The 25994-nt window shown below is 54.4% G+C and overlaps 1 protein-coding gene across 3 annotated transcripts in view; it reads left to right on the top strand.

The window, feature by feature from the left end:
- Positions 1 to 23523, top strand: part of HM13 (histocompatibility minor 13) — a 39857-nt gene extending 16334 nt beyond the window's left edge. The window contains exons 4-13 of one of the 3 annotated variants that reach the window (XR_002339841.1): positions 4109 to 4197; positions 5777 to 5862; positions 5952 to 6077; positions 6828 to 6885; positions 9956 to 10039; positions 13735 to 13771; positions 15662 to 15764; positions 20424 to 20509; positions 22139 to 22341; positions 23129 to 23523. Coding sequence is in view for 2 of the 3 variants with exons in the window: in XM_021077342.1 (XP_020933001.1) it covers positions 4109 to 4197; positions 5777 to 5862; positions 5952 to 6077; positions 6828 to 6885; positions 9956 to 10039; positions 13735 to 13771; positions 15662 to 15764; positions 20424 to 20509; positions 22139 to 22285; positions 23129 to 23228 (916 nt within the window). In the remaining variant the exon portion in view is untranslated. The remainder of the gene's footprint in view (positions 1 to 4108; positions 4198 to 5776; positions 5863 to 5951; positions 6078 to 6827; positions 6886 to 9955; positions 10040 to 13734; positions 13772 to 15661; positions 15765 to 20423; positions 20510 to 22138; positions 22342 to 23128) is intronic. The other 2 variants (XM_021077342.1, XM_021077341.1) reach the window with 2 other exon arrangements.

Raw genomic sequence — 25994 nt, forward strand, 5'->3', positions numbered from 1 at the left:
GTTTTCTTAGTAAAATTTAGAGCACACAGTTTGACCTGGGAAAATTAAACCTTATAAAAATAATGGATGGCCATAGGCATAGGGATACTCGCCATACGGGGTCAGAGGTCGCCTCTGAGAAAACTGATATGGACCAGAAACCAAGATGAAAGAAATCCTTACTGTAAAATTTACGTGGAAAGCAGCTGAGTCAGATGAAAATAATTTGAGCAGAAAAGGCAGAGGGCAGAATTTAATTATGCCATTCAGAGAGTCAATCCAAGAGTTAAGTGTACTTTTTTTAAATGAGTTTTCTTAAATGTTTTCTCAAAGAAGTCTACAGGGTTGTTAGAATTTCAACAAGTTGTCAATATCCACAGACTTAGAGTCAGCCCTTCCCCAGGCTCCAGGCAACAAGGTCTCAGGCTTCCAGACAGGAAATGGAGGCTCAGAGGGATTCACAGTTGGTAGGAGCAGAGTGAGCTTTTGAGCCCAGGTCTGTCTGACTCCACGGCCAGGTATTCTTTCGAGTTTGAGCAAAAGTGAAAGGGAAGAGAAAGCTGAAGGGGTTGGGGAAGGGGCGAGGCACCCTGTCCCAGTGAGCCAGTGGTCTCGGAAGATCAGCAGAAGAGAGGCCATAGCCGCCGAGCCCGGGGCCATGGGGCCCCACGGAGATCTCATGGAATTCCTTCCCCTTCCCCTAGCCAGCTCCAGCTTCCCTGGGACGAAACCGCAGCCTGGGATGTTTGCAGAAGGCAGGGCCGCAGCCTGCCTTCACCTTGCACGGTCACCAAGACTCAAGCCCGTGCCGATATCCTTCCTGCCAAGGGAACCTCAGCTTATTGTTATCACCTCCAAGCTCATTTCCCACCCAGCTGACCTTTATAGGGAAAGGTCCATAAGGCCAGAATCTGCCACCCAGGAGGGAGAGGCTGCACCACCAGGTTCACTGGCTCTTGCCTTACACCCCCAGGGAAGAAGGGTACCAGGATGTGGTTTCCCAACAGGAAGCAGTGACCTTTAGGTTTGACATGAGCCATCGAGGGCCGGAAAGAGTCTGCCACATTCAAGATGTTCAGTAAGCGTTTACCAACTGTCTCCCAGGCCCCAGGCTGGCATCAGTGGGGTGAAGGTGATGGGACAAGACCTCTGCCCTTAAGGCAGGCTCACATAGGCCAGGTTGCTTCACTCTTTCCTCCCGATAACAAAAACGTCAGTCTGGAGACTTGTTCCAGTTAAACTTACAAGGTGCCAAGTGTTCCTTTTTATCTTCTTAATATATGCTAAGGATATTGTTGGAGTGTTCCAAATGAGGAAACAGTTGCACAGAATAGTTAAGTGACTTTCCCAAGGTCACACAGCTCAGTGGCAGGGTCAGGATTTGAACCCAGGAAGCCTGGTACAGAGTCCATGCTCTTATCCACTGCACTTTGCTGGTTGAGCTCCTAAGGCAGTAGCCAGGCTGGAGTGAAGGGCTCAGTGCCTCAGGCCTTCTCTCCGCCTCTGCATACACCCTCTGGCTTTAGACTCCCTAAGTGATTCAGCAGACTAAGCTGAAGGTAGTTTCCAGGCTCGTCGATGCCAACTGCTGCCTCCCTCCTGCTCAGAGCCTATTTGTAGAAACCCACTCCCATCCAGTTCCATCCCTGTGCCCACCATGTCTCTCCATAATCACAAAGCCCTCTTGTCATTCATGCCACAGCCCTGCAGGCTAGAGGGGGTTGGCTCTTTGACACGTGGAGAAACAGACTCACAGATGGTTCTTCCTCCCAGCCCCAGGTCTGGTAGAGCTCACACTTTGTGGCCTTAACTGCCATACCCCGGGTAGTCCTGGGCCTGCCTCCAGGCTCCTGCAGCGGGGAGCACCTTTCTGGATTCTGCTACCTCAAATCCAGACTAACTACCATCTAAGCACCAGCGATGGTGAAAGCTCATGGTCCTTAGGACCCCTGTTGAGGGGCCAGTGCTGGGCTTACCTTCTCCCCACCTTCCCTCCCGTCTTCACAGCAGCCCTTTAAGTCAGGTGGTATTATCCCCACATACAGCTGAGGAGGCTGAGCCACTGAAAGGGCTCATCCAGGCGGGGCTCAGAGTCCCGGTTCTCTCTTCTTGCTTCGAAGGTGATCTAGAAAAGAAAGACTCTGCTCCCGGCCTGGCCAGGAAGTAGATCATGCTGAGTAGTCAGAACGAATGCTTCCAGAGAGGAGGCCAGGCCCATCCTGAGCAACAACAGAGGCCTGGAAGGAGTGAATGTGAGGTTGCTCCCACCCATGGGGCTGTGATTCATCTAACTGATCAGCTCCAGCTGTGTCTAAAAATCTCAGGCCTGACAAGTCATGGCGTCGGGTGACCATCAAGTCATCTGACTTCATGGGTTTGGCAGGGAGTCCAGGAATATGCCTTCTTTTCTTTTTTCCATATTTAATTCCTTTTATTTGGATCTACAAAGCTGACAGCAGGCTTATTATTCAGATAAAAGTAACAATAATTCAATTATACCATTCATGCTTTGGGTTGTCACTGTTTATATAATATTTAAGGAAACAGAATCACCCAGAAGGAATTGCCTCATGTCAACATAGCTCAGTTTCTGGGAAACTGATAATTAAAGGAAATAGTTAATCCCCTCAAGCAGAATACATTATACCTTATAGTCAGCTCGGGTTCGCTTTGGGTCTGCTAACTGCTAAAGAGAGGAGCGTGCTGGATTTTTATAAGGTTTAGCAAATGTAGTAACAGTTTAACAGGCGACCCATGAAAGAGCAATTGGATGGCTATTTTAGTGAAAAGTCCCTTTAACAACCTCAAAATGCAAAGGAACTGACAACACTGTAGCTTTGATTTGCCGCGTTTCACATGTTTGGATGGCATTCAGAATACAGAAACTAAAAAATTGGGACAGAATCTCTGGGAAATTGGGGCAAGGGATTACCTGTTCGATCCTAGAGTCAAAAGCAAAATTCATGCCTCCTCACCCATCCACCTCTACCACCAGCCCGGAAAGGGGGCTGCAGATCGCATTTCCCTCTGCGGGCCTGACCGTGTTTGGTGCATCCTCTGCTCTGTTTTGGCCCAGGCCAGGTCAGCTTCTTACGGCCGGGGAGGGAGCTGGCAGGAGGAAGTAGTTGACTAGGACCATCCGACTTCTGGCCACTGCCCTGCCAGCCGCCTAAGCGCTGTGGTGTGGGGCCCAGTCATCAGCTTTTGCCCTAGGCTCCTGGCTGGCACCTCTTCAGCTCTGCTGTCTGCCCAGTGGGTCTCCTGGAAGAGTGAGGATTTGCCCCAAGCAGGCTTGAGCCTGAATATGATTTTTTTTTTAATCAGTGTAGTTAATTTACAGTGTTGTGTCAGTTTCTGCTGTACAGCATAGTGATCCAGTCCATATTTATGTGTGTGTGTGTACATATATACATACATACACACACATTCTTTTTTTTTGGTTGTTTTTTTTTTTTTTGTCTTTTTGCTATTTCTTCGGCCGCTCGCTGCATATGGAGATTCCCAGGCTAGGGGTCTAATTGGAGCTGTAGCCACCGGCCTACACCAGAGCCACAGCAACATGGGATCCGAGCCGCGTCTGCAACCTACACCACAGCTCACGGCAACGCCAGATCGTTAACCCACTGAGCAAGGGCAGGGACCGAACCCGCAACCTTATGGTTCCTAGTCGGATTCGTTAACCACTGCGCCACGACGGGAACTCCTCTTTTTTTTTTACGTTTTTCTCACATGCATTCTCAACAAGGAACTCTCATACAGATGGTACCTCAACCAAACCTTGGAGTCCATTGCTTTCCTAAGAACTCTGCTTTATGTGGAAGTCTGCCTCTGCTTTGTGTTTCTTGAGTGTTAACTAAGAGGCAGTACAGAACCGCTAGGAGTCCAGAGACCTAGGTTGGAGCCTCAGCTCAGATAGTGACTCCCTGTGTGACCCTGGGCACTCACTTGCCCTCCGAGGGCCTCTGTTTCCACATCTGAATAGTGGGCACAGTAACACCTACCTGTCAGCTGTAAGGGTATTGGGAGATCACAGCTTGTAAATGGATGCCTGGGCGCTGGGGTGGAGGGTGTTCTGTGGTAGCCTGTAGGGGCTCTGTTTGCCAACCTGCAATTTTGTCTTTCCTTCCAGCCCCTTCATGAATAAGTTTTTTCCAGCTAACTTCCCAAATCGGCAGTACCAGCTGCTCTTCACGCAGGGCTCCGGGGAGAGCAAGGAAGGTCAGTGCTGCCTACTTTCCCCTGCCTCCGGGGCACCCTGGGCATCTTGCACCCCCTTCCCCGTTGTCTCCCAGTACAGTGAGTGATGGAGAGGGTGCGCCCTGGGTTCACATCCCAGCTCTGCGCTGGGTGCACACCTTTACCTCTCTGACCTTGGGGGGTTTGAGGGGTTTGGGGGTGGGGGTTCATCTGTGAAGTGAACATTATAATCTAGTCCCTCCCTTACGGGCATGTTGTTAGGACGGCGAGTGAGTAATGAGTGGAAAGCATTTGGCACACTGCCTGGCTCATAGTAAACACTCAGTAGACAGTTGGCTGTAGTGGCTCTTTTTATCTTGTCTATTTTTAGTGTGATTACATCCCTACCTAAGGGTTGAAAAAGAGGTTCCCTGGCTTTTAAAATAATGAAACCCACAGGGAATTGGAGAAAGTCTGGGGCATGGGGGTTAGTTAGGGTGTGGGTTCGACTGCTGTAGCAGGATTAGCAATGGCTTCGCCGCATGGACAGACTCTCTCATGTCAAAGTCTGAGCTTGTGAATGTCGTGCTTGTGGATGTGCCCGGCACACTCTGCCTTGTCCCTGGAGAGCAGCGATTTTATGATTCCTTTGTGCATCTCTAGGCTTCTGTGCCCAGCAGTGGTTGTTGAGTCTTCTCATCTGTGTTGTGCTCTGCGGAGCTCAAGGGGCCCTCGGCCCAGGACGGGGCACCGTCGTTCCACAGGCCCCCGCAAGGGAAGGAGAGGCAGCTGAGCCACGGGCCCGTTTAGCTACAGGGGAAGCTGGGAGTTGTGGTCGTGAGCCAGTTGGCCTCGTGTCCAGTTAAAAATCACCAGGGTGCTGTTGCCACAGAGAGAATAAAAACTGGGCCAACCAACAGTCTGCTACATTGTGGAATCAGAAAGGAAGGGCCGTGCTCTGTGACCCTGTGCGAGTTCACCGCCTCTCTGGGCTTCCTTATTAGGGCATTGGAGGTGATGGAGAAGGGCTCCAACATCAGCTGTCGGCCACAGGGCCCCCCACCTGAGCAGCCTCTGAGCCTCCCTCTCTCCCTCCACTGCTGGTGACTTAGGGCTGCCAGCAACCTTGATTCCTTTGGTGGCAGAGTAGGAAGATTCCTGGATGAACTGGGATCTTGCTTAGGACCAGAGCTCAGTGCAGCCGGCATTGATGGAGCACCTACTTCGTGCAGGCTCCGCGCTGAGCTCTATGTGCGGACCATCTCACTTGCACCCCACAGCTGTCCTGTCAGGGAGGTGCCATGGTCCCCTTTTACAGATGAGCAGACTGAAGCTCAGACAGGGAACTGCATGCCCTGAGGTCACCCAGCTGCAAGTGCAGAGCCTGTGCTTCCAGCACCACGGACCACCTCCCACAGACCCCATGCCAGGCCTGGGTTCTCCCTGGGCCTCCTTTTCCCCCTCTAGGAAGTTGGAGGGGCTGGGGGTGGCTCCAGTGAGCACCCCCAGCCTGTGGGCCTGTGACAGAGCCCACAGCCATGCCCTCCTCCGTCCAGGGGCTGACAGGTGGGAGGGGCAGCCCCGCCCCCGGGGAGTGGACTTACCCGGCCTCTCTGCCCAGAGATCATCAATTATGAGTTTGACACCAAGGACCTGGTGTGCCTGGGCCTGAGCAGCATCGTTGGTGTCTGGTACCTGCTGAGGAAGGTAAGAGGCCAGGGCTCGGGGCCCTGGGGGTGGAGGGGCGGGGGCAGGGCGGGGGCAGGGCGAGCTGATCTCACTCCCCGCTTTCCCAGCACTGGATTGCCAACAACCTCTTCGGCCTGGCCTTCTCCCTTAACGGGGTGGAGCTCCTGCACCTGAACAACGTCAGCACCGGCTGCATCCTGCTGGGTGGGCTCTTCATCTACGATGTCTTCTGGGTGAGTCAGGCAGGGAGGCAAAGGATGGCTGGCTGCCAGGCCCCCTGCCTTCTCCTGCCCTGTCTTCTGGCCCACACAGCGGTCATCTGATGCAGGGCAGCTGCGAGGCCCAGAAGGAAGATCCCGGAACAAGTCCTTGCTGAGAGCCCACCCTGTCCCAGTGCCCCCCAGTCCCCTCTTCTCTTCCTCAAGTGGCCCTGCCGGGGGCTTAGCCCACGGCTCCCAGCAATCAAGTTGAGCCTCAGAGAAGTTGAGGTGGGGGCGGTTAAGGCAGATGGGGACACTGAGGAGAAGGCGCTGATCCATGAGGACAGAGGCTGCTGCTGACAGTGTTCGCCATCTGTGCAGCAGCCCTGGGCTGAGGAACCTGCCACACACAGCCAAGAGGCACCCCTTCCTGGCCTCAGGCAGCCTCTTCTCCCCTTAAGTGGGTGGAGCTGGAGGACTTTATCTCCTGGGCGGGCACAGAACCCTGAACTAACATAGGTTGCCTGGCTGGGGCCATCAGAGGCCCTTTTCTGACTCTTTCAAATTGCCCCTTATTGCTGCCCAGAACCAGGAGCTGCATGAGGTGTCCATATGCCAGCATGGGTGGCCACTAACCTCAGCTTCCCATCTGCTCTGGAGCCCCCCTGCCCCTCTCCCGCCCACCTCAGGCATTAGCACATTGAGAAGCTCAGGGATGGCCATTCCTTCCCACCCTCCCTCCAGGTTCTCGCCTCCCTCCAGACTCCTCTCTTCTCCTTCTAGGTGTTTGGCACCAATGTGATGGTGACAGTGGCCAAGTCCTTTGAGGCACCAATAAAATGTAAGTGACCACCTCGCCACGGGGAGCCCATCTGCCCCCCCCACCCCCAGTGGCCCGGCCTGTCCCCTCGTGGTCGCTGTTCCAGTCGATGCCCTCCCTTAGCTCGTCCTCCAGGCACCCTATGTCTCCGGCCTGGTTTCCTTTTACTTTTTGATTTGGCAGCTGGGTTCCCAGTGCAGTGCGCTGTGGGATGGGCTGGAATGGGGACGAGCACAGAGAGGGCTGCCTAACACAGCCTGCGATGGGGCGGGCAGGGGCCTCCAAAGGAGAAGACCCCCACTCCAAGACCTAGAGCCCCCTTGCTGGGTCCCTTTAGCCCACAACTGTCAGGTGCTGTTGGCCCCATGCCTCTCACACTGCCCTGTTTTGTTCTTCAGTGTTTCCATTGTTTATAAACATTAAAAAGCCCACCTGCAAGCCTCTGTAAACAATAAGGAAGTGCCGTTACTTCATACTGTAGCACAGCCAGGGGTAGAGCATCTAGAGGTGGGTTTATGACCCTCAGTGGAGTCGCCAAGAGCCAAGGTCACCTCAGCCCTCCATCCCACCATTCTCAGCATGTCCACAGATAGGAAAGGGGAACTTTACATTTCTCTTTCATCAAAGAGGGATCTTTTTCCCCAGATTCTCTGTGCAGTCTCCCTCATGTTTTATTGGCCAGAATTGGGTCACAGGCCCAAGTCCAAACCATTCCTCAGTGTGGGATGGGAAAGCATGATGAGCCTGGAGTTTAAACCATAGACTAATCCAAGAATCACCTCCTGGGGCCACAAGACCCAAAAGAGCAGGATGGAATCGGTCAGGCCTGGTGGAAGGAAGAAGAGGGGATCGTGTCACAAAGACACTGCAGTGAGCAGCACACAAGGAACAGGGTGAAGTCAGCCCCGAGAGTCAGAAAATAGCCGTCCTCCTCGTGGCCTGGCTCCACTGCTGCACACACGTCTCTCCCTGGGCTGAGAGAGTCTCACGGCCACACGCTTAGATGCTGCTGTCCCAGCTCAGTGACCCGAGGAGAGCAGGTTTCTCCCAGCTTGGGCGTGGATAAGCCCGTGGGGCCTGGCTGGCCTGGCCTGTGAGCTAGACATTCCCCCTGAGAGTGACGGGTAGGCCCAGGCCACTGCCCTCTCCTGTGACTGGGGGCAGACTGTCTGAAGTGGCAGCCCCTTGGAACCAAGGGTGTAAGGTGAGGCTGGTTCTGCAGAGCCGGAGGACAGATTCTGGGCAAGCCAGAGCAGCAGCTGAGCCCCCCAGGCTGTGATGGATGGACCAGCCAAGGTGTCAGGAAAACTTTCCTGGGTCACGAAGGATGATTGCGTGTTTACTAAGCACGCAGGGGTAGTATGAGCATTTGAGAGAGTGAGTTCATGGGAGTTCCCATCAAGGCTCAGCAGTAACAAACTCAACTAGTATCCATGAAGACACGAGTTCAATCCCTGGCCTCACTCAGTGGGTTAAGGATCCGGCGTTGCCATGAGCTGCAGTGTAGGTCACAGATGAGGCTCAGATCCCACATTGCTGTAGCTGTGGCATAGGCTAGCATCTACAGCTTCGACTCAACTCCTAACCTGGAAACTTCCATATGCTATGGGTGCCATCCTAAAAAGACAGAGAGAGAAAGAGCTCAGCTTCAGTCAAGGGCTCAAGCAGGAGAATACATGAAGGGAGCAGAGAATTGGGGAGGGAGTGTGGCTGAGTTTGGGGGAACAGCAGGAGAGAGGCCAGATTTGGGAAAGCCAAGGATAGCATGTCAGGGAGCCCAGATGCTGCCCAGAAGGCAGGGGATTAGCCATTGGAAGGCTCCCAGCAGGGAAAGGACAGTCATACCTGGTTTCTGGTACTTGGAATTTGGTTCTCTGGCTTGGGGAGAAAACCTGTTGCCCTCTAGTGCTAGGGATGGTATAGCAGAGTGGCTGCCTGCACATGCGCTGAAGTCAGGAGACCTGGATTTGGATCCAGCTCTGACTCTTGCTAGCTGTGTGGCCTGAGGGAAGCTGGGCCCTGGTCTCCACCTCTGCTGCGCAGAGTTGAATGGTACCAGGATTGGGAGGACCGAATTAGGAGAGGTGTACATCACTGTGACTACATTCAAGGCAGGAAGACGTGGGCGGGGAAGGGCTTCTGTGCAGTTCTTTAGGGAAGTGCAAGCTTGCCCAGAAACCCCAGCATACCTCTGCTTACATGCCATTGGCCTGGCTAGGTCACGTGACCACCTGGCTGCCAGGCAAGTCAGGAATTCGGGGACCCGATTGTCCTGATTGTCTTAGCCTTACACCACATTGATCCATCACCCAGGAAGGCTGCCCCACCCAGAATCCAGCCTGGGTTGGTGACGAAGGCACAGTGTAGCAGTTAAGAATGTATTCACAAGTGTGAAGACTAAGGCACAGAGTGGTTAAGTAACCTGTGCAAAGTCAGCAGAGCCAGGATTCAGACCCACACAGTCTGACTCCGAAGCTCTCACGTGGCTGCTCTTCTGCTCCAAGGCCCTGTGGACAAAATCCAGTTACAACCGCCTCTTGCCATAACTGGACACAGAGGGAGGCACTCCTTCAATCTCTTTATCCAAATGAGGCTCCCAGCAGGGTTTCTGAGTCAGGGGCTTCCAGCAAGGAATTTGTAGGTACATGGCCGCTTTTCCCCCAGCAGATACAGAAAGAGCCTAGAGCCCAAACTCCCCCTGCTTCAGAACAAGGGCCACGGGCTGTCCATACCCCTGCTGTAGTGAGACGTCAGCACCGTGTGGGCTCTTTGATCTTTTATATCCCATGCTTTATGGTCAACCCCATTTAACCAAAAAGCTCTAGCTATAATAGGGCATTGGAGTGGTATGATACGTGAGTTACAGCTCAATAAAGGCATTAAGGCTTTGGCCTAGATGATCCTAGACTTCTCCCTGCTCTAACCGGATGGAAACATTGCCCCTCACCCATCAGCATCCTCTTGCCTCCGCATTCCCGTCCCCCAGCCCAGAAATGCAAGTGTGTGAGTTCCATAAGCCAGAGTTGGAGGGCCAGCAGTCAGAGTGAACCAGGCTCTCCCCAACTCCTCGCATCCCTGCCTCCCCCTACAGTGGTGTTTCCCCAGGATCTGCTGGAGAAGGGCCTGGAGGCAGACAACTTCGCCATGCTGGGACTCGGAGACATCGTCATTCCAGGTGACTCAGCTGGGGTGGGGGCCACAGTGCAAGGAGTGGAGGTGGACTCCCTGGAGGAGGAGGAGTCTGTGAAATGGGCTCACCCCCCTGGGAGAGGGAAGGAGAAAAAGAGGCCGGGAGACCCCCGACCCCCACCCGGACCAACCTGGGGTTTGGTGAAGGGGGTGCCCTCGGCACACACTGTGAAGTGCCGGTCCTGTGCCAGGCCCTGAGCGGGGCTCAGAGGGACCACAGTGAGCCAGGTGCCCTCTCAGAGCTTCTGGCTGGGTGAACAGATGCTACTCAGGAATTACAGAAGTGGAGTTCCCGTCGTGGCGCGGTGGTTAACAAATCCGACTGGGAACCATGAGGTTGCGGGTTCGGTCCCTGCCCTTGCTCAGTGGGTTAACGATCCGGCGTTGCCGTGAGCTGTGGTGTAGGTCACAGACGCTGCTGGGATCCCGTGTTGCTGTGGCTCTGGCGTAGGCCGGTGGCTACAGCTCCGATTGGACCCCTAGCCTGGGAACCTCCATATGCTGTGGGAGCGGCCCAAGAAATAGCAAAAAAAAAAAAAAAAAAGACAGAAGTAAATGTGTATGACAGACTGAAATACACTAAAAAAGCACATTCCCGTGACATCTTAAAGGAACCTGCCCCCCCACACACACTTTCAAGTACACACCCCTTCCCAGTGTTTGCAACTGACACAGATGTAGAACTGCCACAGTCCCCTTGGTCCTCCTCTCCCCAGTGCTGGGAGGGCTCCAGGGAGAGCACACACTGTGGTATGGACACAGGGCACCTTGGCTGTGGCTCCTGTGTCTGCAGTATTAGCTGAGGGACAGGCGGCACACACCTGTCGTCTCCCTGAGCTCGCCTTTGAGCTTATCGTCTGCCTGTGGGTGCTCGTCAGTGCACCTGCGCATAAACAGGTGCTCCCCGTGCCGGCCTGAGCACAGCATCCACCCTGGGGCCTGCAGGAGACCGTGGGCGAAGCTCAGCTGCCTCTCTGAGGGCAGCTGAAATGGCTGAGGCTTGGCTGCTTGTGTCTGCAAGATGGGGGCCTAGTGACAGGGGACAGAACATCCAAATGGCATACTTACTTCCCTAGTCCCAGAGGCTCTGAATCAGAGGGTTAGAAGCACCCCCGATGTCTGCTTAAAAGAGGAGGGTTTGGAACAAATTAAAAGTCAACTTATTTTGCAGTGTAGGAAGTTATAGCAGTTCTGCCAATAACCTGGGATGGGACCGGCACTTGTCATCATGCAAATACATGTGATGGTAAAGCAGAAGCTTTCTGCTGCTGCTGCTGCTGCTTTTACAAACTGTTTATTGAGTTAGAGTTCACATACTATACAATTGACCCGTTTAAGCTGCCCACTTCCAAGTTGAGCAGTCTTTTTCTCATACCAGTGAGGAAACTGAGGCTCAGAAGTGAAGGGGTTCACATAAATTCGCAGCCTAGGAGGCAACAAGGCCAGGCCTCAGACCAGCTCGGTCTGACCGCAAGTAAGATTATACAGTCAGAAATGCTTTGATGGCAGGAATAACAGCAGTATGATGATAATCACAGGGCTGTCATTCGCCGAGCACCTGTTGTTTGCCCAGCACTCTTCTCCATGTTTCGTGTACACTGTCTTTGCTGCTCCTAGCATCCCAGTGAGGTAGAGGGTATTTCTGTTTTACTGATGAGGAAACTGAGCTGTAGAGACTTGCCTAAGGCCTTGGGGCCAGCCGTGGGGCCATGGTCTTGAAGCCAGGTGTTCGTAGTCAGCAGTGCTGTGAGGCAGGGAAGCTTGCTCCCCTAGAGGCAGCTCCATCAGACTGAAGAAACAGTCCCATAAAGCTTTCAGCTCACCCTGCAGGGCGACATTCCTCCTGTGACAGGCACCCTCCAACGTACCCAGTGTCCTTGTTGGTCATAGTTCTGGGCTTGAGGCCTGCATATCTGCATCTCTCTTTATGCATTTAAAACTTTGTGCAGTCACAACTGTGTGAGTTACTGTACCCTTCTGGAGCCTCGGTGATGTCACTTTGAGGACCAGATGCAGTATGATGAGTAAAAGCTGTTTTTACCCCTGGATTAGTTGAAGAACAGTTGTAGAATTCAGCCACCAGGGGCCACTGAGTTCCTGGCTTAGTTTCCAGAAAGACATTTGTCTGCTCTCTCCACCCACCAGCTCCTACGCCCCATCTTCAGTGAGGACTCATTCATTTCCTCTTTGAAATTAATCACCTCGCCAGTCGCTTCTGATCAGCACAGGATGTTTTGTGTTTTGAGAGCCTGCTCCCAGCTAGATTGAGGTTCAGCCCTGCTCGGTCTGAGCCCAGAGACAAGTCAGAGAGACAGACACATGGATGTCACAGATAGATGGCTATGTGTGCCACACGCAGAGACCGGAACTCAGGTTTTTGGGGTGTCTGGGCTGGTTTCTGGGGTGTCTGGGCTGGGTTTCAAAGCGCAAATAGGAGTGAAATACCTGTGTGGCTTAGTAGGTTAGGGATCCAGCATTGCTATAGCTGTGGTCGCTTGGATTTGATCCCTGGCCCAGGAACTTCCTTCCATATGCTATGGCTAAGGCCGAAAAAGAAAACAAAACGCAAAGTATAAATAGGGGTGCAGTGAGTGGACAGAGGTCACCATCTTCTCCTGAGATCCTGCTGAACCTCCTCATGGTCGGCCTGCTCCTACTCATTGTCCCTCCAACTGAGCAGCCTCCACTGGGGTCTTTTTCAGAATCTATTCAGGAGTTTCCATGAACTCAGCGGACATGAACCTGGCTAGTATCCATGAGGACACAGGTTCAATCCCTGGCCTCACTCAGTGGGTTAAGAATCTGGTGTTGTCGTGAGCTGTGGTATAGGTCCCGGACGCAGCTTAGATCTCTCACTGCTGTGGCCGTGGCGTAGTCTAGCAGCTACAGCTCCGATTCAGTCCTTAGTCTGGGAACTTCATATGCAGCGGGTGTGGCCCTAAAAAGACAAAAAAAAAAAAAACCTGTTCAGGTTGTTTTCCCAGTAGACGCTTCCACTGTGTCCCCTCGCTCCCAGGATAAAGTCCCAACTCTCGTACCCTTGGGATCCTGCATGGCTGGTCCATCCCCAGCATCCCTTGGCCTGCAGCCTTGCTGGCTCCTTGACACTGCCACACCTCCTGAGCCCTCTTTCCTCAGGGCCTTTGCACATGCTGTTCCCTCTTCCTGGCAGGTGTCACTTGCTCGGAGAAGACCTCCTTCCTCCCCACGTCCCCCAGCCTGGGTCTCATCCCCTGCTGGACCTTCCAGGACATAGAAAGCGCCCTTTCACAGTTATAGCCCTGCATTGTTCTGTGTTCCATGTTCCCTCCGTGTCCCCCCCCCGCCACTCCTTGGCTGGGCTCTGAGAGCAGTGACTTTGCTTCCCCCTGTGTTGCCTACAGTGCCTGGTACTTAGGCACCCTATAAACGTTGGACTGGACGGACCCATTGTGACTGTGGTGCTGCAAGGTACCAGGTCGGTTTGGTCCGAAGCCAAAGCCATGCTCTGAAACCTTCAGATTGTTCCAGGTGGCCTGAGGGTAGAGAAACTGGATTTCCGCCGGCAGTGGAATAGCCATGTCCTTGATCCTCCGTATTTGTTCCCTGACTGAGAACAACCAGACTGGGGACCCAGTTGCGTATTAGTTCACTACCCTGCTCCTTCCCTGCCCCTGTCTCACCCTACCTTTCTCCCCACAGGAATCTTTATCGCCTTGCTGCTGCGTTTTGACATCAGGTAAGCTGCCTAGGACTCCTAACCCTCAGGTTCCACGAATGAGGGGCCTTCCCAGGGCAGGGAGGTTCTCTGGAGTTCTTCAGCATTCGGGAGCCCAAAGGAGGTAACTTGGGGACCAGACCCTCCACCCCTACAGCAGTGGGAAGAAATTCGGATTTTACCTGCATTTTGCATTTTGAGGTTCTAATTTTTCAAAGAGCCTGGCGGGGGTATGACTCACAGGCCAAGAGCTTTAAACCCAGAAGGTCCTGGTGGGACGCATAGGCTTTCTCACTTTGTGGCCCTGGGAAGTAACGGACCTTTCTGAGCTAAGGTTTCTCATCCTTAACATAGCGGTAAATAGCAGCTTTTACCTCGGGATGACAGAGATGTGGAAGGAGTGTGAGCACAAGCTGACCTCTGCGGCTCTCCGGGAAAGCCAGCTGCAGGCGCAGCCGTCATCTTTATCGCTTTTTATCAGCCTGGGGTCAGGTCACCATGTCCCAGCTGCTCTGGCTGTTCCCACCGTCTCCTTACTCAGACATTTTTCAGTCCACTGTAGAAAGTGAACACAAAGAAGAGGGAAGTGGGCCAACTTGAGCCATCACTTGAAACTCAGAAAAGGTCACACCAAGTTACAGCTGGACCTGCCACCAGTAGGTGGCGCTCAGTCTTCCCATTGGAGGGGTTACTGTATGTGCGCTTAATTTTGAGCTGGTTTATGATTTCTTCTTAATCTCGCTGTGCCCAGTAGTTACAGAAATAGTAAGAGTGTTGACAGTGGTGGTGAGAAATTCAGTGCCAGGATCACTGAAATCCAGTTGCGTGTGAAACTTAGCTTTTCCCCACTGGCCTAGATCTGATTTATTTGGGTAGTACCATTGTGGACCTCGCAAGCACTCAGCTGACAGACGCCGTTTGGAAGGGGCTTGGCCAGTTTTAAGTAGCAGCACATCTATGCCAGCCACTCTATTCCTGGCCTTTCAGAGGTGATACAAAGAGAAACCCACAAGAGTCTCTGGGCCATTTGCTATAGAGACACACAGTCAGCTGCCGGTACCCTCAGAGGGAGAATCTCATTCCCAACCTGGACTTGCAGGATAAGCAAGTCCTTCAGAGCTGGTTTTGGAATGTGTGCAACGTTCCCGAAGGGAGTCCATTGCACTCCAGGCTGCACAACAGCACAGCTCTCCGTGTACTGCAGCTCCAGGCTCAGAAGCACCCATTCGTCCCAAGTGCTGCTGGGCACGCACAGAGGTTCTGAGCTGCCCATGTAAAGGGCAGTCAGGTGATGGCAATGCCAGGTTGCATGTGGGTCAGCTCTTCTGAAGCTGGTTTTGGATGAACCGCCCAGTAAGCCACTGGCATTGTATCCATGTAGGCAGCATCTATTTAGTATTCACAACAGGTTACTGAACTGGCAGCTCCACTGCACTCACAAGTAACAGCTTTACAGTTTCGGTATCAGTGTTCCTTGACGCGCGATCCATCTGTATCAGACTCAAAATGCGGATTCCCAGACCTCTTAGATCTGATTCCCTGGACATTGGACCTAGAACTCTGTGTTATTTTGACATGCTTTCCAGGTGATTTTCTGTTGGCCTAAGCCTTACAGCCACTGTTCTAGGCTATAACATTTGACATACAACAGCCACCAGGGAGATGGCTCATGGTTTTCCCATTTTGCAGATGAGTAAACTGAGGCTGAGAGAAGAAAGGTGACTTGTCCAAAGACACTTAACTGGGCAGTACCAGAGTGCACGCCCACCTCCACACCCCCCCGCCCAGAGCTCTCAGCCACCCCGCTCCGCCTCCGGGTCTTCCTTGGCTCCTCTCCTCTGAAGGGGTGTTGCCGCTGCAGTGCCGCCATCTAACCCTCCTCTTTTCTCCCCGCGCCGGCCATCCCTGAAGCTTGAAGAAGAACACCCACACCTACTTCTACACCAGCTTTGCAGCCTACATCTTCGGCCTGGGCCTGACCATCTTCATCATGCATATCTTCAAGCACGCCCAGGTGAGCAGGACCCTCCCCGGTACGTCGGGACTGCCTTCAGTGCATGTGACAGGGACTGCTGTGTCACACATGCCAGCAGTCCAGGGTGCAGAGGAAAGCAAGCACGTCTGCTATCGTTTTGGCCTTTCACCAGTGGCTGTTGTGAGGTGACTGCACCGCTTCAGGCAGCACATGCACACCGGCGGTGAGAAGGAGGAGGAAGGCTGATCCCAGCCCTGCCTGTCGCCTCCATCAGGAGGGCGAGACTGTCCTCAGAGTCAGGCGTGGCCCCAGCTGTCATGCAGCTGAAAGAGAGGCCGTGGCTTCTCATAGTGGGGGCAGACAGAAGAATGAGATTGGGTGGGTTGGGTGTCTCAGTCCATTGCCTGTCCACGAGGTAAGTGGTAGGGTATCAGGGTCCCCTTCCACCACTCTTCAGGCAGGCCAGGTTCTGCCTCCTTCTCCCACCAAGATGGGGGCTGGGAGCTGTCAGTGTGGCTTGGAGAGGAGGAGGTAGGGAGGGGAGAGTGAGCAGACAGGACTTCCCACGTGCCAGGCAGGTTCTGCTCAGTAATTCACCGGATCCTGGGGAGAGATGAGGAAACTGGAGTTCAGGTGCTACTTGGCATGTATGTGGTGGAGCCAGGATTCAAACCTGTGTCATGTAAAGACCAAGCTGAGACTCTGAACCCCCCAGCCACGGCAAAGGCGGTGTGGAGTGGTGGCCAAGGGAACCCTCTGCTCCGCAGGTCTGCTCCTGCAGGGCTCCAGGCAGGTTGCTGAAGTTACACGCAGGATTCCTCATTGACTCATGAAAACAGAAAATGAGGTTAAGTAATAGTAGCCACCTTGGGGTTGTGTGAGGGTGAAATAAGTTAGTATAAGCAAAGTGCCCAGAACCATGCCTGGCCCAGGTGGTATGCTGTTTCCCCTCCTCCTTCTCCCTCCCCAGGGCACCAGCCACAGAGGAGCCACCTTTGAAGTAATCACAAGAGCTGTTGACTAGTTATTCCGTTGCAGGCACTGTGCAGATTTTGCTCATTAATGCATTCAGTCTTTACAATATTTTCATATCTACAATATCTGTGAAACTGATACTGATTTTTTACAAAAGACTCAAGGTCCTATGGCCCCATAGGTAGAGAAACCAAGAACCCATGGGGAAGCACCTCTCATTCAGTTCTGCTCCAAATGGCTGTGCAAGCTGAGAGGGACATGCCCTTGCCAAGGAGGGCACAGGTGGGCCCCAGCTTGGAGGTCTCTCCTCCAGCGGTCAGCCTGGATTCCAAACCCAGAGCCATTCCCCAGGCGGCCACCAGGTGGCAGGCTTGCCCTCTGCCTGAGCTGGACTCCCAGAACAAGCCACCGGGAGCCCCACACCGACGGGGCAGAAGCGGGAGAGAAAAAAGGAGCCTTCCCTTGGTTACACAGCAAGTCAGCTGGGCCCTCGTCGAGCCCTAGGCTTCTGGCCGCAGGCCTGTGCTTCTCGCCAGCAGCAGAGCAGCCCTTCTCCCCAGTGACCCACATGGCATCTCCCTGAAAATCTTCTTGGGAAGGATATCAGGACACAGGAGGAACCTGTTCTTTGAGGTTCCTCTCCCTTTCCAGGACATAGGCAACAGTTCCCTAGGGAGGGGTCACCTGTGCCTATGTGGCCTGTCACAAAAACGCACTCCAAGCCAGGACTAGAAACCTCCTAGAAAGGCCCTTAATGATATTTAGATGTCATTGTCCTGATGGAGAGGGAGTGGTTTATCTGTGGTCTCACAGATAGGCAGGGTGTAGAGCCAGGAGTCCTGACTCCCCGCTCACTGCCTCAAGCTCTACATCCCAGCCTCTCCTTAGCACTGGCTTTCTTTGGAAAGGGTCCTTGGCGCCTTGAGAGGAAGGAAAAGGATAGGCTTGTATCTCTTTGATACCAAGCAAACACCCTTCTTCCCAAAGGAGCCCTTCAGTTGTTGCCAGCTCCTAAGTAAGGCAGGCCCTAATGGAGCCAACCTTCTACACGCCCTCCTTCAGGGAAGCCTTTTGTTTCCCCCAGCCTGGCCTTAGAGACAGAGGAGGGACCTGGGTCTGCATCCTGATCAACTGTGTAATTTTTTTTTGTCTTTTTTTTTTTTTTTTTTTTTTGGTCAGGGCCACACCTGGGGCATATGGAAGTTCCCAGGCTAGGGGTTGAATCAGAGCAGTAGCCACTGGCCTATGACACAGCCACAGCACCAGATCCAAGCCACATCTTCAACCTACACCCCAGCTCACAGCAACACCGGATCCCTAACCCACTGAGCAAGGCCAGTGATCGAACCTGTGTCCTCATGATACAGGTCAGATTCCTTTCCACCAAGCCACAACAGGAACTCCCTAACTATGTCATTTAGAGCAGGCCCTTTGCCCTCCTCTGATCTATAAAAGTGGATATAAGGGGATCTATTTTTCAGAAATTAAATTTAGGTTTGTATTCATTTTTATCTCATTAATTTTTGGTTTTGCCTTCATTTTCTTTCTATTTCGGGGGTGTTTATTTTTTTTCTAGCTTCCTGATTTGAAAGCTTATGTTGTTTATTTCAATTTTCTCAAATAAATGCTTTTAGGTTTGCAAGTCTTTCAAATAAATGCACTTAGGGTTATAGGTTTTCCCCTGAGTACTGCTTTGGCTGCCTCTCACAAGTGTTGGTGCAGACTTTTGTCACTGTGATTTCTGTCACTTCTGGCCCAAAGCCTATCTCATAGCAAAGACCTAACACAAGGGGAAGAAGATCAGCTGCCCAGGTTCAAATCCCATCTCAGCCACTTACACACCCTGTGTGATCTCAGACAAGTCATTTCCCCCATCTGAACCTCAGTTGCATCATCTATAAAACTCAGGTCCAAATGCTTCCCTAAGCATAAATGCACCCTGCAAACCCACTCATGGCAGAAATGGTCAGATGGTCAGGCCCAGGGGGCTGTGGAGCCTTGTTCTCTGGCCAGGGGCTAATCATCTCCAGGACACCCTCTTCATTCTGTGAGCACCTGTGAGGAAGCCATTGGCTTAGTGTTTACGAGGCCCTCTTCTGAGTGCCAGGAATGCTGCAGTGAACAAAACGGCTCAGGAGCCTGCCCTCATGGAGTTGACAGCCTAGCAGGAGAGAAACTCCAGTCTGTAATGGCAGAGGGCGATTCATTCCAAGTTGCCAGAGGATGCTGTGAAGCACACGGAGCCCTGAGAATGTGCAGCAAGAGGGCCTCGCTCTGAGCAGGCAAAGGCTTCTCCATGGAAGTAACAGCTGAGCTGACATCTGAAGGAGGAGGGAAACTAGGCACAGGTGGGACGAGCCTTCCAGAAATGGCACAGGCAGAGGTCCTACAGCTAGAGGTGACAAGGAGGACCAAAATGAGACACACCACTGGGGCCAAAGTAGGATAGGGCAGGTAAGGTTGGAGAAGGAAGCAGGGGTCACATCTCATAGGGACCTCAGGCCACCAGCAGCATTGGGAGCCATGGAGAGTTGAACAGTGGAGTGATGTCCAGCTTTCGGACACTGCAAGGAGGAGTGTGGCTTTAGAAAAGTCTGAGATGCCCAAGTTCAATCCCAGTTTATCGTTTAGGCCTCCAAGGCCTGGGCCGCCCCCTCTCCTCCAGAAGCATCAGCCTTCTTCCTGTGCACGACGACAGGGTCCCTCCAGTGGGAGATGGCAGCACACCAGGACACCTAGGCTCAGTGCACACAGTACGTGCTCTGGAAGAGGACCTGTTAGTGTAACTGTCCTGTCCTCCAGTCCCAGTTGCACCAGGAGTCTCCTCATAGGCTCTGGACCCAGACGACCTGGGCGGGAATCCTGGGAGAGCCAGTGACTAGCTGAGTGACCTCAGTCCAGGTCACAGCGAGTGCCCCATTCATAGCAGCCAGTTGTCATCGTTGCTATCATCACAAGAGCATCTCCTGGAGCTTTTTGTGGTGAGGGGGCTGTGCAATGGCTTGATGTGGAATCTCAGTTCCCAGACCAGGGATTGAACCCAGGCTGCAGTGGTGAAAACACCAAATCTTAATCACCAGACTACCAAGGAACTCCTCCCAGAGCTTTTTTTTTTTGTTTTTTGACTTTTCTAGGGCCGCTCCTGCGGCATATGGAGGTTCCTAGACTAGGGGTCTAATCGGAGCTGTAGATGCTGGCCTACGCCAGAGCCACAACAATGCGGGATCCGAGCCACGTCTGCGACCTACACCACGGCTCACAGCAACTCCGGATCCTTAACCCACCGAGCAAGGCCAGGGATCGAACCCACAACCCCAGGATTCCTGGTCGGATTCGTTAACCACTGCGCCACAACGGGAACTCCTGCTTTTTTGTTTTAATGCAGATATCCAGCCCCAGACCTAGGGAAGCAGGGTCTCTGGGAATAGAACCAAGTCAGGATGTTGCTTGTTTGACCCTGACATCTGGATAGTTGGGTTACTGCCACCCAGACTCCTGGGCACCCTTAAAGCCCTGCATGCTTGAGTTTCTTTGGGCTTCTTGCATTCCCTCCTAGGGAGGAACAGCCCTGATGTGGGAGTCCGGATTCGAGCCACTGACTTGTTTTTTGAATCTGGGCAGTCAGTGACCCTCAGTCCCACTCGGGGGAGGGTTGGGTTGATGGGCGTGGCCCGGAGTGGGTGTTCTCAGGGCATCACCTCACCAGTCTGTGTCTTCTCACAGCCTGCCCTCCTGTACCTGGTCCCCGCCTGCATCGGCTTTCCTGTCCTGGTGGCCCTGGCCAAGGGAGAAGTGACAGAGATGTTCAGGTAAGAGGGCTGGGGGCAGATGTTTGCATGGCACATGTGCACCTGCCAGGGCTGCTGGTCACATCTCCAGGGGAACACTCGTCCCTGCCACCAGCCACACCCCTCGCCCTTTCCACCAGCACATGGGCGCCAAGCCTGTGGGCACCAGCGGAACCTTTCTCTGGACCGGGAGGCAGGGGAGGGTGAGGCCTCAAGGCTCTTGAGGCAGCCCCCCTACAACCTCCAGATGCCAGCGGAGTCTTGAGGAGGGACTGGCTAGTGTAGATTGCCCACCACCATCCTGATGCCCACTGGGCTCTCACCCAGCTCTGCCGCCACCCGACTTCAGGCACAGCCTTCCCGTCCCCAGGCCTCAGCTTTCACATGTGAGTAATAGAAGGGACCCTAGTGTGATGGAAATGCCTCAGATTAGAAGACAAGTGTCAGTCTCTCCAGTCCCGTCTGTGGCTTCACCCACAGCGAGCTGGTTTCTCTGTCTCGGTCACACACATTCTCCTTCCCCATGGCCATACACGCACCTGCCATGCCCATGGGCAGCCCCACCCTGACCCCAAGGCCTGCGTGACTCTGACAGGTGTCCGCTCCTGGGCAGCACCAGCCCCACCCTCCAGGGACCCAGAAATAGCTGCCAGCTGCAACTGATGCTGCCCACTCGGGGGCCTTCCACCCAGCTCCACCTGCCTGGCCTCCAGGTTGTCCCTCGAGCGCCTGCCAGAGCCTTGTGTGCACCTGGCTGCCTGTAGGGGAGCCTGTGACTCACCCTCCCCCGCACCTGCCTCTGCCCTCCCTGCCCTGCCTAGTCGCCCCAGGCTCCCAACCTGCCCACCTGGCGCTGCTGGCCTGGCAGAGCCCTGCGGACTCTGAGGCAAGGCTGGGGTGAACTCCAGGGCAGCTCCGGGGGCAGCGCTGGGGCCTGAGCCCTCGGCTCTCATCCAGCCTCGGCCCCCAGCCCCAGCCAAGACAGAAGGTGCCCACCTTCCCCTTTGGGGGCTTGGTTTCCCGTCACGAATGTGGGCATTTTCTGCCCCTCACCGCCCAGAAGGTTCTTCGGTTGACATACAACCTCTGTCTTCGCTCCGTCCATCTCTCTCCCTAAAGCTCCGCCTTCTCCCTGGTTTCCCTTTTCCCTTTGTTGGCTCTTCCCTGCTCTTCCTCACGTCCTCCTTTTATACTAGTAACGCTTTCACTAGGTTCAAAATTCTGTAGCATGAAGGAGACCACCCCTCACACGCCGGCAGCCCCCAGAGGCCAGCTCTGCTGCTAGACATTCAGATGGCCTTGCACTCCGAGCACACACGTGTATACACATTCTTGCACAGATGGTGACGTTCGGGGACATCCCGCACCTTGCAGCTCGGGCACAAGGGTGTCTCTGAGAGATGTTGCCGCAGCAGCACACGTGCATCTCGGGCATCCTTGTCCTTCTGCGGAGGATCCTCTTGTGTGGGTGCATCTTTTCCTTTTTACTCTCCGAGTAACGCTGGCTTCTCTCCACGGAGTCTGAAAGTGCAGAGACAGATAAAAGTAGGACCCAGTTCTTCTCCCTGCTCCTTGGAAGAGAAGTCTGTCCTCCCTTAGTCTTTTCCTCTCCATCTCCTTTTTCTGTCTCTCTGTCTGTCTCTCACACAGCTACGAGTCCTCGGCGGAAATCCTGCCTCACACCCCGAGGCTCACCCACTTCCCCACAGTCTCGGGCTCCCCAGCCAGCCTGGCCGACTCCATGCAGCAGAAGCTAGCTGGCCCTCGCCGCCGGCGCCCGCAGAGTCCCAGCGCCATGTAATGCCCAGCGGGTGCCCACCTGCCCACTTCCCCCCACTGCCCCGGGGCCCAAGGTAGGGCAGACACCCCAGCTCCAGCGTACGGGGCAGGGAGCGTTGCCAGGGGCAGGCGGCAGGAGGCAGCTCCTCCATCCCCACCGGGCAGTCACCGCGCCCAGACACGGGGTTGGGGAGCAGGGCTGCAGAACCTCAGCGTCCTCACCCGCTCTGTGGGGCTCACATGCGAGTGGGTGTCGGCTGTCATCCCAGTAGATGCTGGTACCGCCCTGCATATGCGTAACCTTGGGCCAGTCACTTTCTTCTTTCAGAGTTTCTCAGTTCATCTGCAGGTGGGCGCACACGTCCCTCACAGGGTTGATCTGGTGGGGGAATGTGGGTATTGTTCTTGGCATGAGCTCACTTGGTCAATAAGTGGAGCCCATAGTAAGAGCTAAGCCAGGGTGTCCGCCTTCAAGAGTGGCACCTTGCCACTTGCCGGCAGAGCAGCCCCACACACACCCTTGGGGCTGAGCTGTTTGACTCCTGCCTTGTGCCCATCTCCCATAGCCTCATCCTGGCTACCCTTTTTTTCCCCCACTCTTCTCCAGCAGAAGGTTCAAGAAGCTTAAAATTGGTCTGCACAAGCCCAGCCTCCTCTGTTTGCTGCTGCCCTGGCTGCCTCTTGGCACCAGCGGGCACAGAGAAAGCAGAGCAAGCAGCCTCTCTGAGGAGGGCGCGTGGCGGGGCCGGGCCGAGGATGTGCGCCCGGGGGTTTGCCAGGGGTGGTGGGGAGGTGGGGCACAAAGATCCTGCTCCTCCCTCCTCTAAATGTGTCCTCATTGTTGTTTTGTTTTTTGGTCAGTTATGAGGAGTCAAATTCTAAGGATCCAGTAGCAGTGACAGAACCCAAAGAGGGAACAGAGGCCTCAACGTCGAAGGGGCTGGAGAAGAAGGAGAAATGATGTGGCTGCCGCCTGACCCTCTGAGGGCCAGACCCACCGGCCGGTGGCCCCACACAGGCCCGCACGGCAGGTCCTGCCGCAGGGGGGCGGGAGGCTCCGGGAGAGAGGCCTCCGGGGCCTGGTTCCCTCTCCCCCTTCTCGGCCTTCCTCTGCTCCTCCCCTCCCCTGACGGCAACGGGGGCCCCCACCTGCCCCCACCCCCCAGACACCAGGTGGGAAAAGTGGGTCTGATTTTTAGACTTTTGTATTGTGGACTGACTTTGCCTCACATTAAAAACTTATCCCATTGCCTGGGCAGGCTGCTGCGCTTCTGGAAGGTTCTCACCCAGTATCTTGCAGTGGGTTTGCTGACCCTCTCACCACCTGGAGGCTTCCTCTAAGCCCCTTCCTGAGGACTGTGGACTGTGGCAGCCTGCGCGGAGGCCCTGACTCTGGCCCCCTCCTGAGCTTCTCGGTGTCCACTTGGCTCCTGGCCTTTATGCCAGCTCAGCACCCTGGGGGTGCCCTCCGACCAGCAGAGGAGGCCCACGAGCCCCCTCCCCAGCCAGCCAGTTTTCCTCACCACATTCCTCCCAGTGCTTGGGTGCAGCGAGGGTGTTGGATAGGTATTGGACATGTCACCTATTGGGGGGAAGGTTTGGAAGGAGGAGGCCATGCTACCAAAAGGGACCGGTATCTATAAAGCCAGGGAAACAGGCAGGGCTACTGAGCCCCAGGGAAGAGTTTAGACTTTATTCCTAGGCTGGCAGGCCTCAGCTTCCCTGGTTCCCATAGCCACACAACTTCAGCTCAAGAGCACTCAGATTCTAGATCGCCCTGGATTCTAGATCAGGGTCCCACTGCTCCCACTCTACCCCATTCCTGAGCTTCTTCCTAGAATGGCTTCTGCAAGACCAGAGCATCCAGATTCGAGGAGCCACCTCCTGGGCCCCAGGAGAGGATTGGGTCCAGTGTTTCTGAGAGGCCATCCAAGCCGAGAGCTGGACATCACAGAGCCAGAGTTTCCCCAAGGTTCACTAAAGACAGCAGTCATGGCTTGTAGGGGAACCCCCAGTGAACCAGGCAAGGGGCGGCACAGCCCTCCTCCACCTGCTTGGTGTGGGGTCACTGGGTGGAGAAACTGAGGTGGGAGCTGGTGGCCACTGGACTGAGACTCAGGCCTTCAGCATTCAACCCAGAGCTCTCTCTGGCCCATGCTTCAGGTGTGAAGTCTGAAAGTGACAGTGGCTTGCAGACAGTTTGGAGATAGCTAAAGGACACGGAGGAGCAGAGGATGGGAAGTACACTGTCATCACCTCACTAGGTATTGAACTGTCACATGTACCAAGCACCTCAATACAGGATTTCACTTAATTCCCGTACTCTTAGGCTGTGGGTGCTAGCATTAGCCCCAGGGTACAGGTGAGAACATGGAGGCAGCTTACCCATAGACATGGGTTTGACCTTGAGCAATCCCGATTGAGTTCCAGAGTTGTAAGGACTTTGCAATTCTGCAGACCCCTGGGTCTGAGTCACCGCCGGGTATGCTGGGCACCTTTGGGCCAGCTAGCAACTTCTCTGGGCCTTGAATTGTATAGAAAGGAAAGGAAGGGTAGGAAATCTCAAAAACTTCTCCCAGCCAAGGGGGTCCCTTTCAGGGGCTTCTCGGATCTCTGCCGACAACTCCAGCTGCCTTCAGAGGGGAGGCCCCGTGGTCCTGGAACAAGGCCTCTCTGAGGGCAGCAGATGGGGCAGGCAGCCCAGGCACACAGCATGGTTGGTTCTGCGGCCCAGAGCCTACAAAGACCTTATTGAGTCACCGCCGACCCCCGGCAGAGGCTGAGGTGGCAGTGGCGCCGGGCGCCTGCCACCTAATGACCGTCCTGGCCCAGCCAGATGTTCCACAGACCTCGGCAGCAGCCGCCCAGGGCCCGCCCGGCCAGCCTGCACCGCAGAGGCCACTCTAATTCCAATTAACCAGCTTCAGCTGAGCAAACAGCGGGCAGCGGTGGCCCAGCCCGGGCGGTAGGCCCGGCCCGCAGAGCCTCCGAGTCTAGACTCCAGATGTGAACTGCCACAGCCAGAGTCCCATGGAAAAATGGCACTGGGCCTGGCATGGATTGGGCCTGCACGCCAGAGAGGCGGGGGTGGGTGGTTGGGCAGGGCCCTCAGTGGGCCTGGTGCCAGCTTCGCCCCAGAGTGCGAGTGGCTTTTTGGGAAACTGCTCCAAAACCCCCAAGCTCTGCCCCTGCTGTGTTAGGCGTCCTTCTCTGTGTTCTCAGTCTCCCTTGACTACAGAAGATGGGAGGGGAAGGGGGACAGCCATTCCACTATTTCATTTGTATGTGATGTGTCTAGCATTATGCTATGTATTTTAAAAATATGTAATCGTGGAGTTCCTGTCGTGGCGCAGTGGTTAACGAATCCGACTAGGAACCATGAGGTTGCGGGTTCGATCCCTGCCCTTGCTCAGTGGGTTAACGATCCGGCGTTGCCGTGAGCTGTGGTGTAGGCTGCAGACGCGGCTCAGATCCCGCATTGCTGTGGCTCTGGCGTAGGCCGGTGACTACGGCTCCGATTAGACCCTTAGCCTGGGAACCTCCATATGCCGCCAGAGCGGCCCAAGAAATGGCAAAAAGACAAAAAAAAAAAAAAAAAGTAATTGTTATACCAACCTTGTGAGGTAGGTATTATCCTTTTTACAGATAAAGGAAATTGAAATAGAGATATTGGGGTGGGGGCGCAGCGGCGGCGTTGAACCAGGGGTCCCTGGCTTCCAGGACCATG

This window comes from Sus scrofa, chromosome 17, assembly GCF_000003025.6.
Source record: "Sus scrofa isolate TJ Tabasco breed Duroc chromosome 17, Sscrofa11.1, whole genome shotgun sequence".
Taxonomy (NCBI): domain Eukaryota; kingdom Metazoa; phylum Chordata; class Mammalia; order Artiodactyla; family Suidae; genus Sus; species Sus scrofa.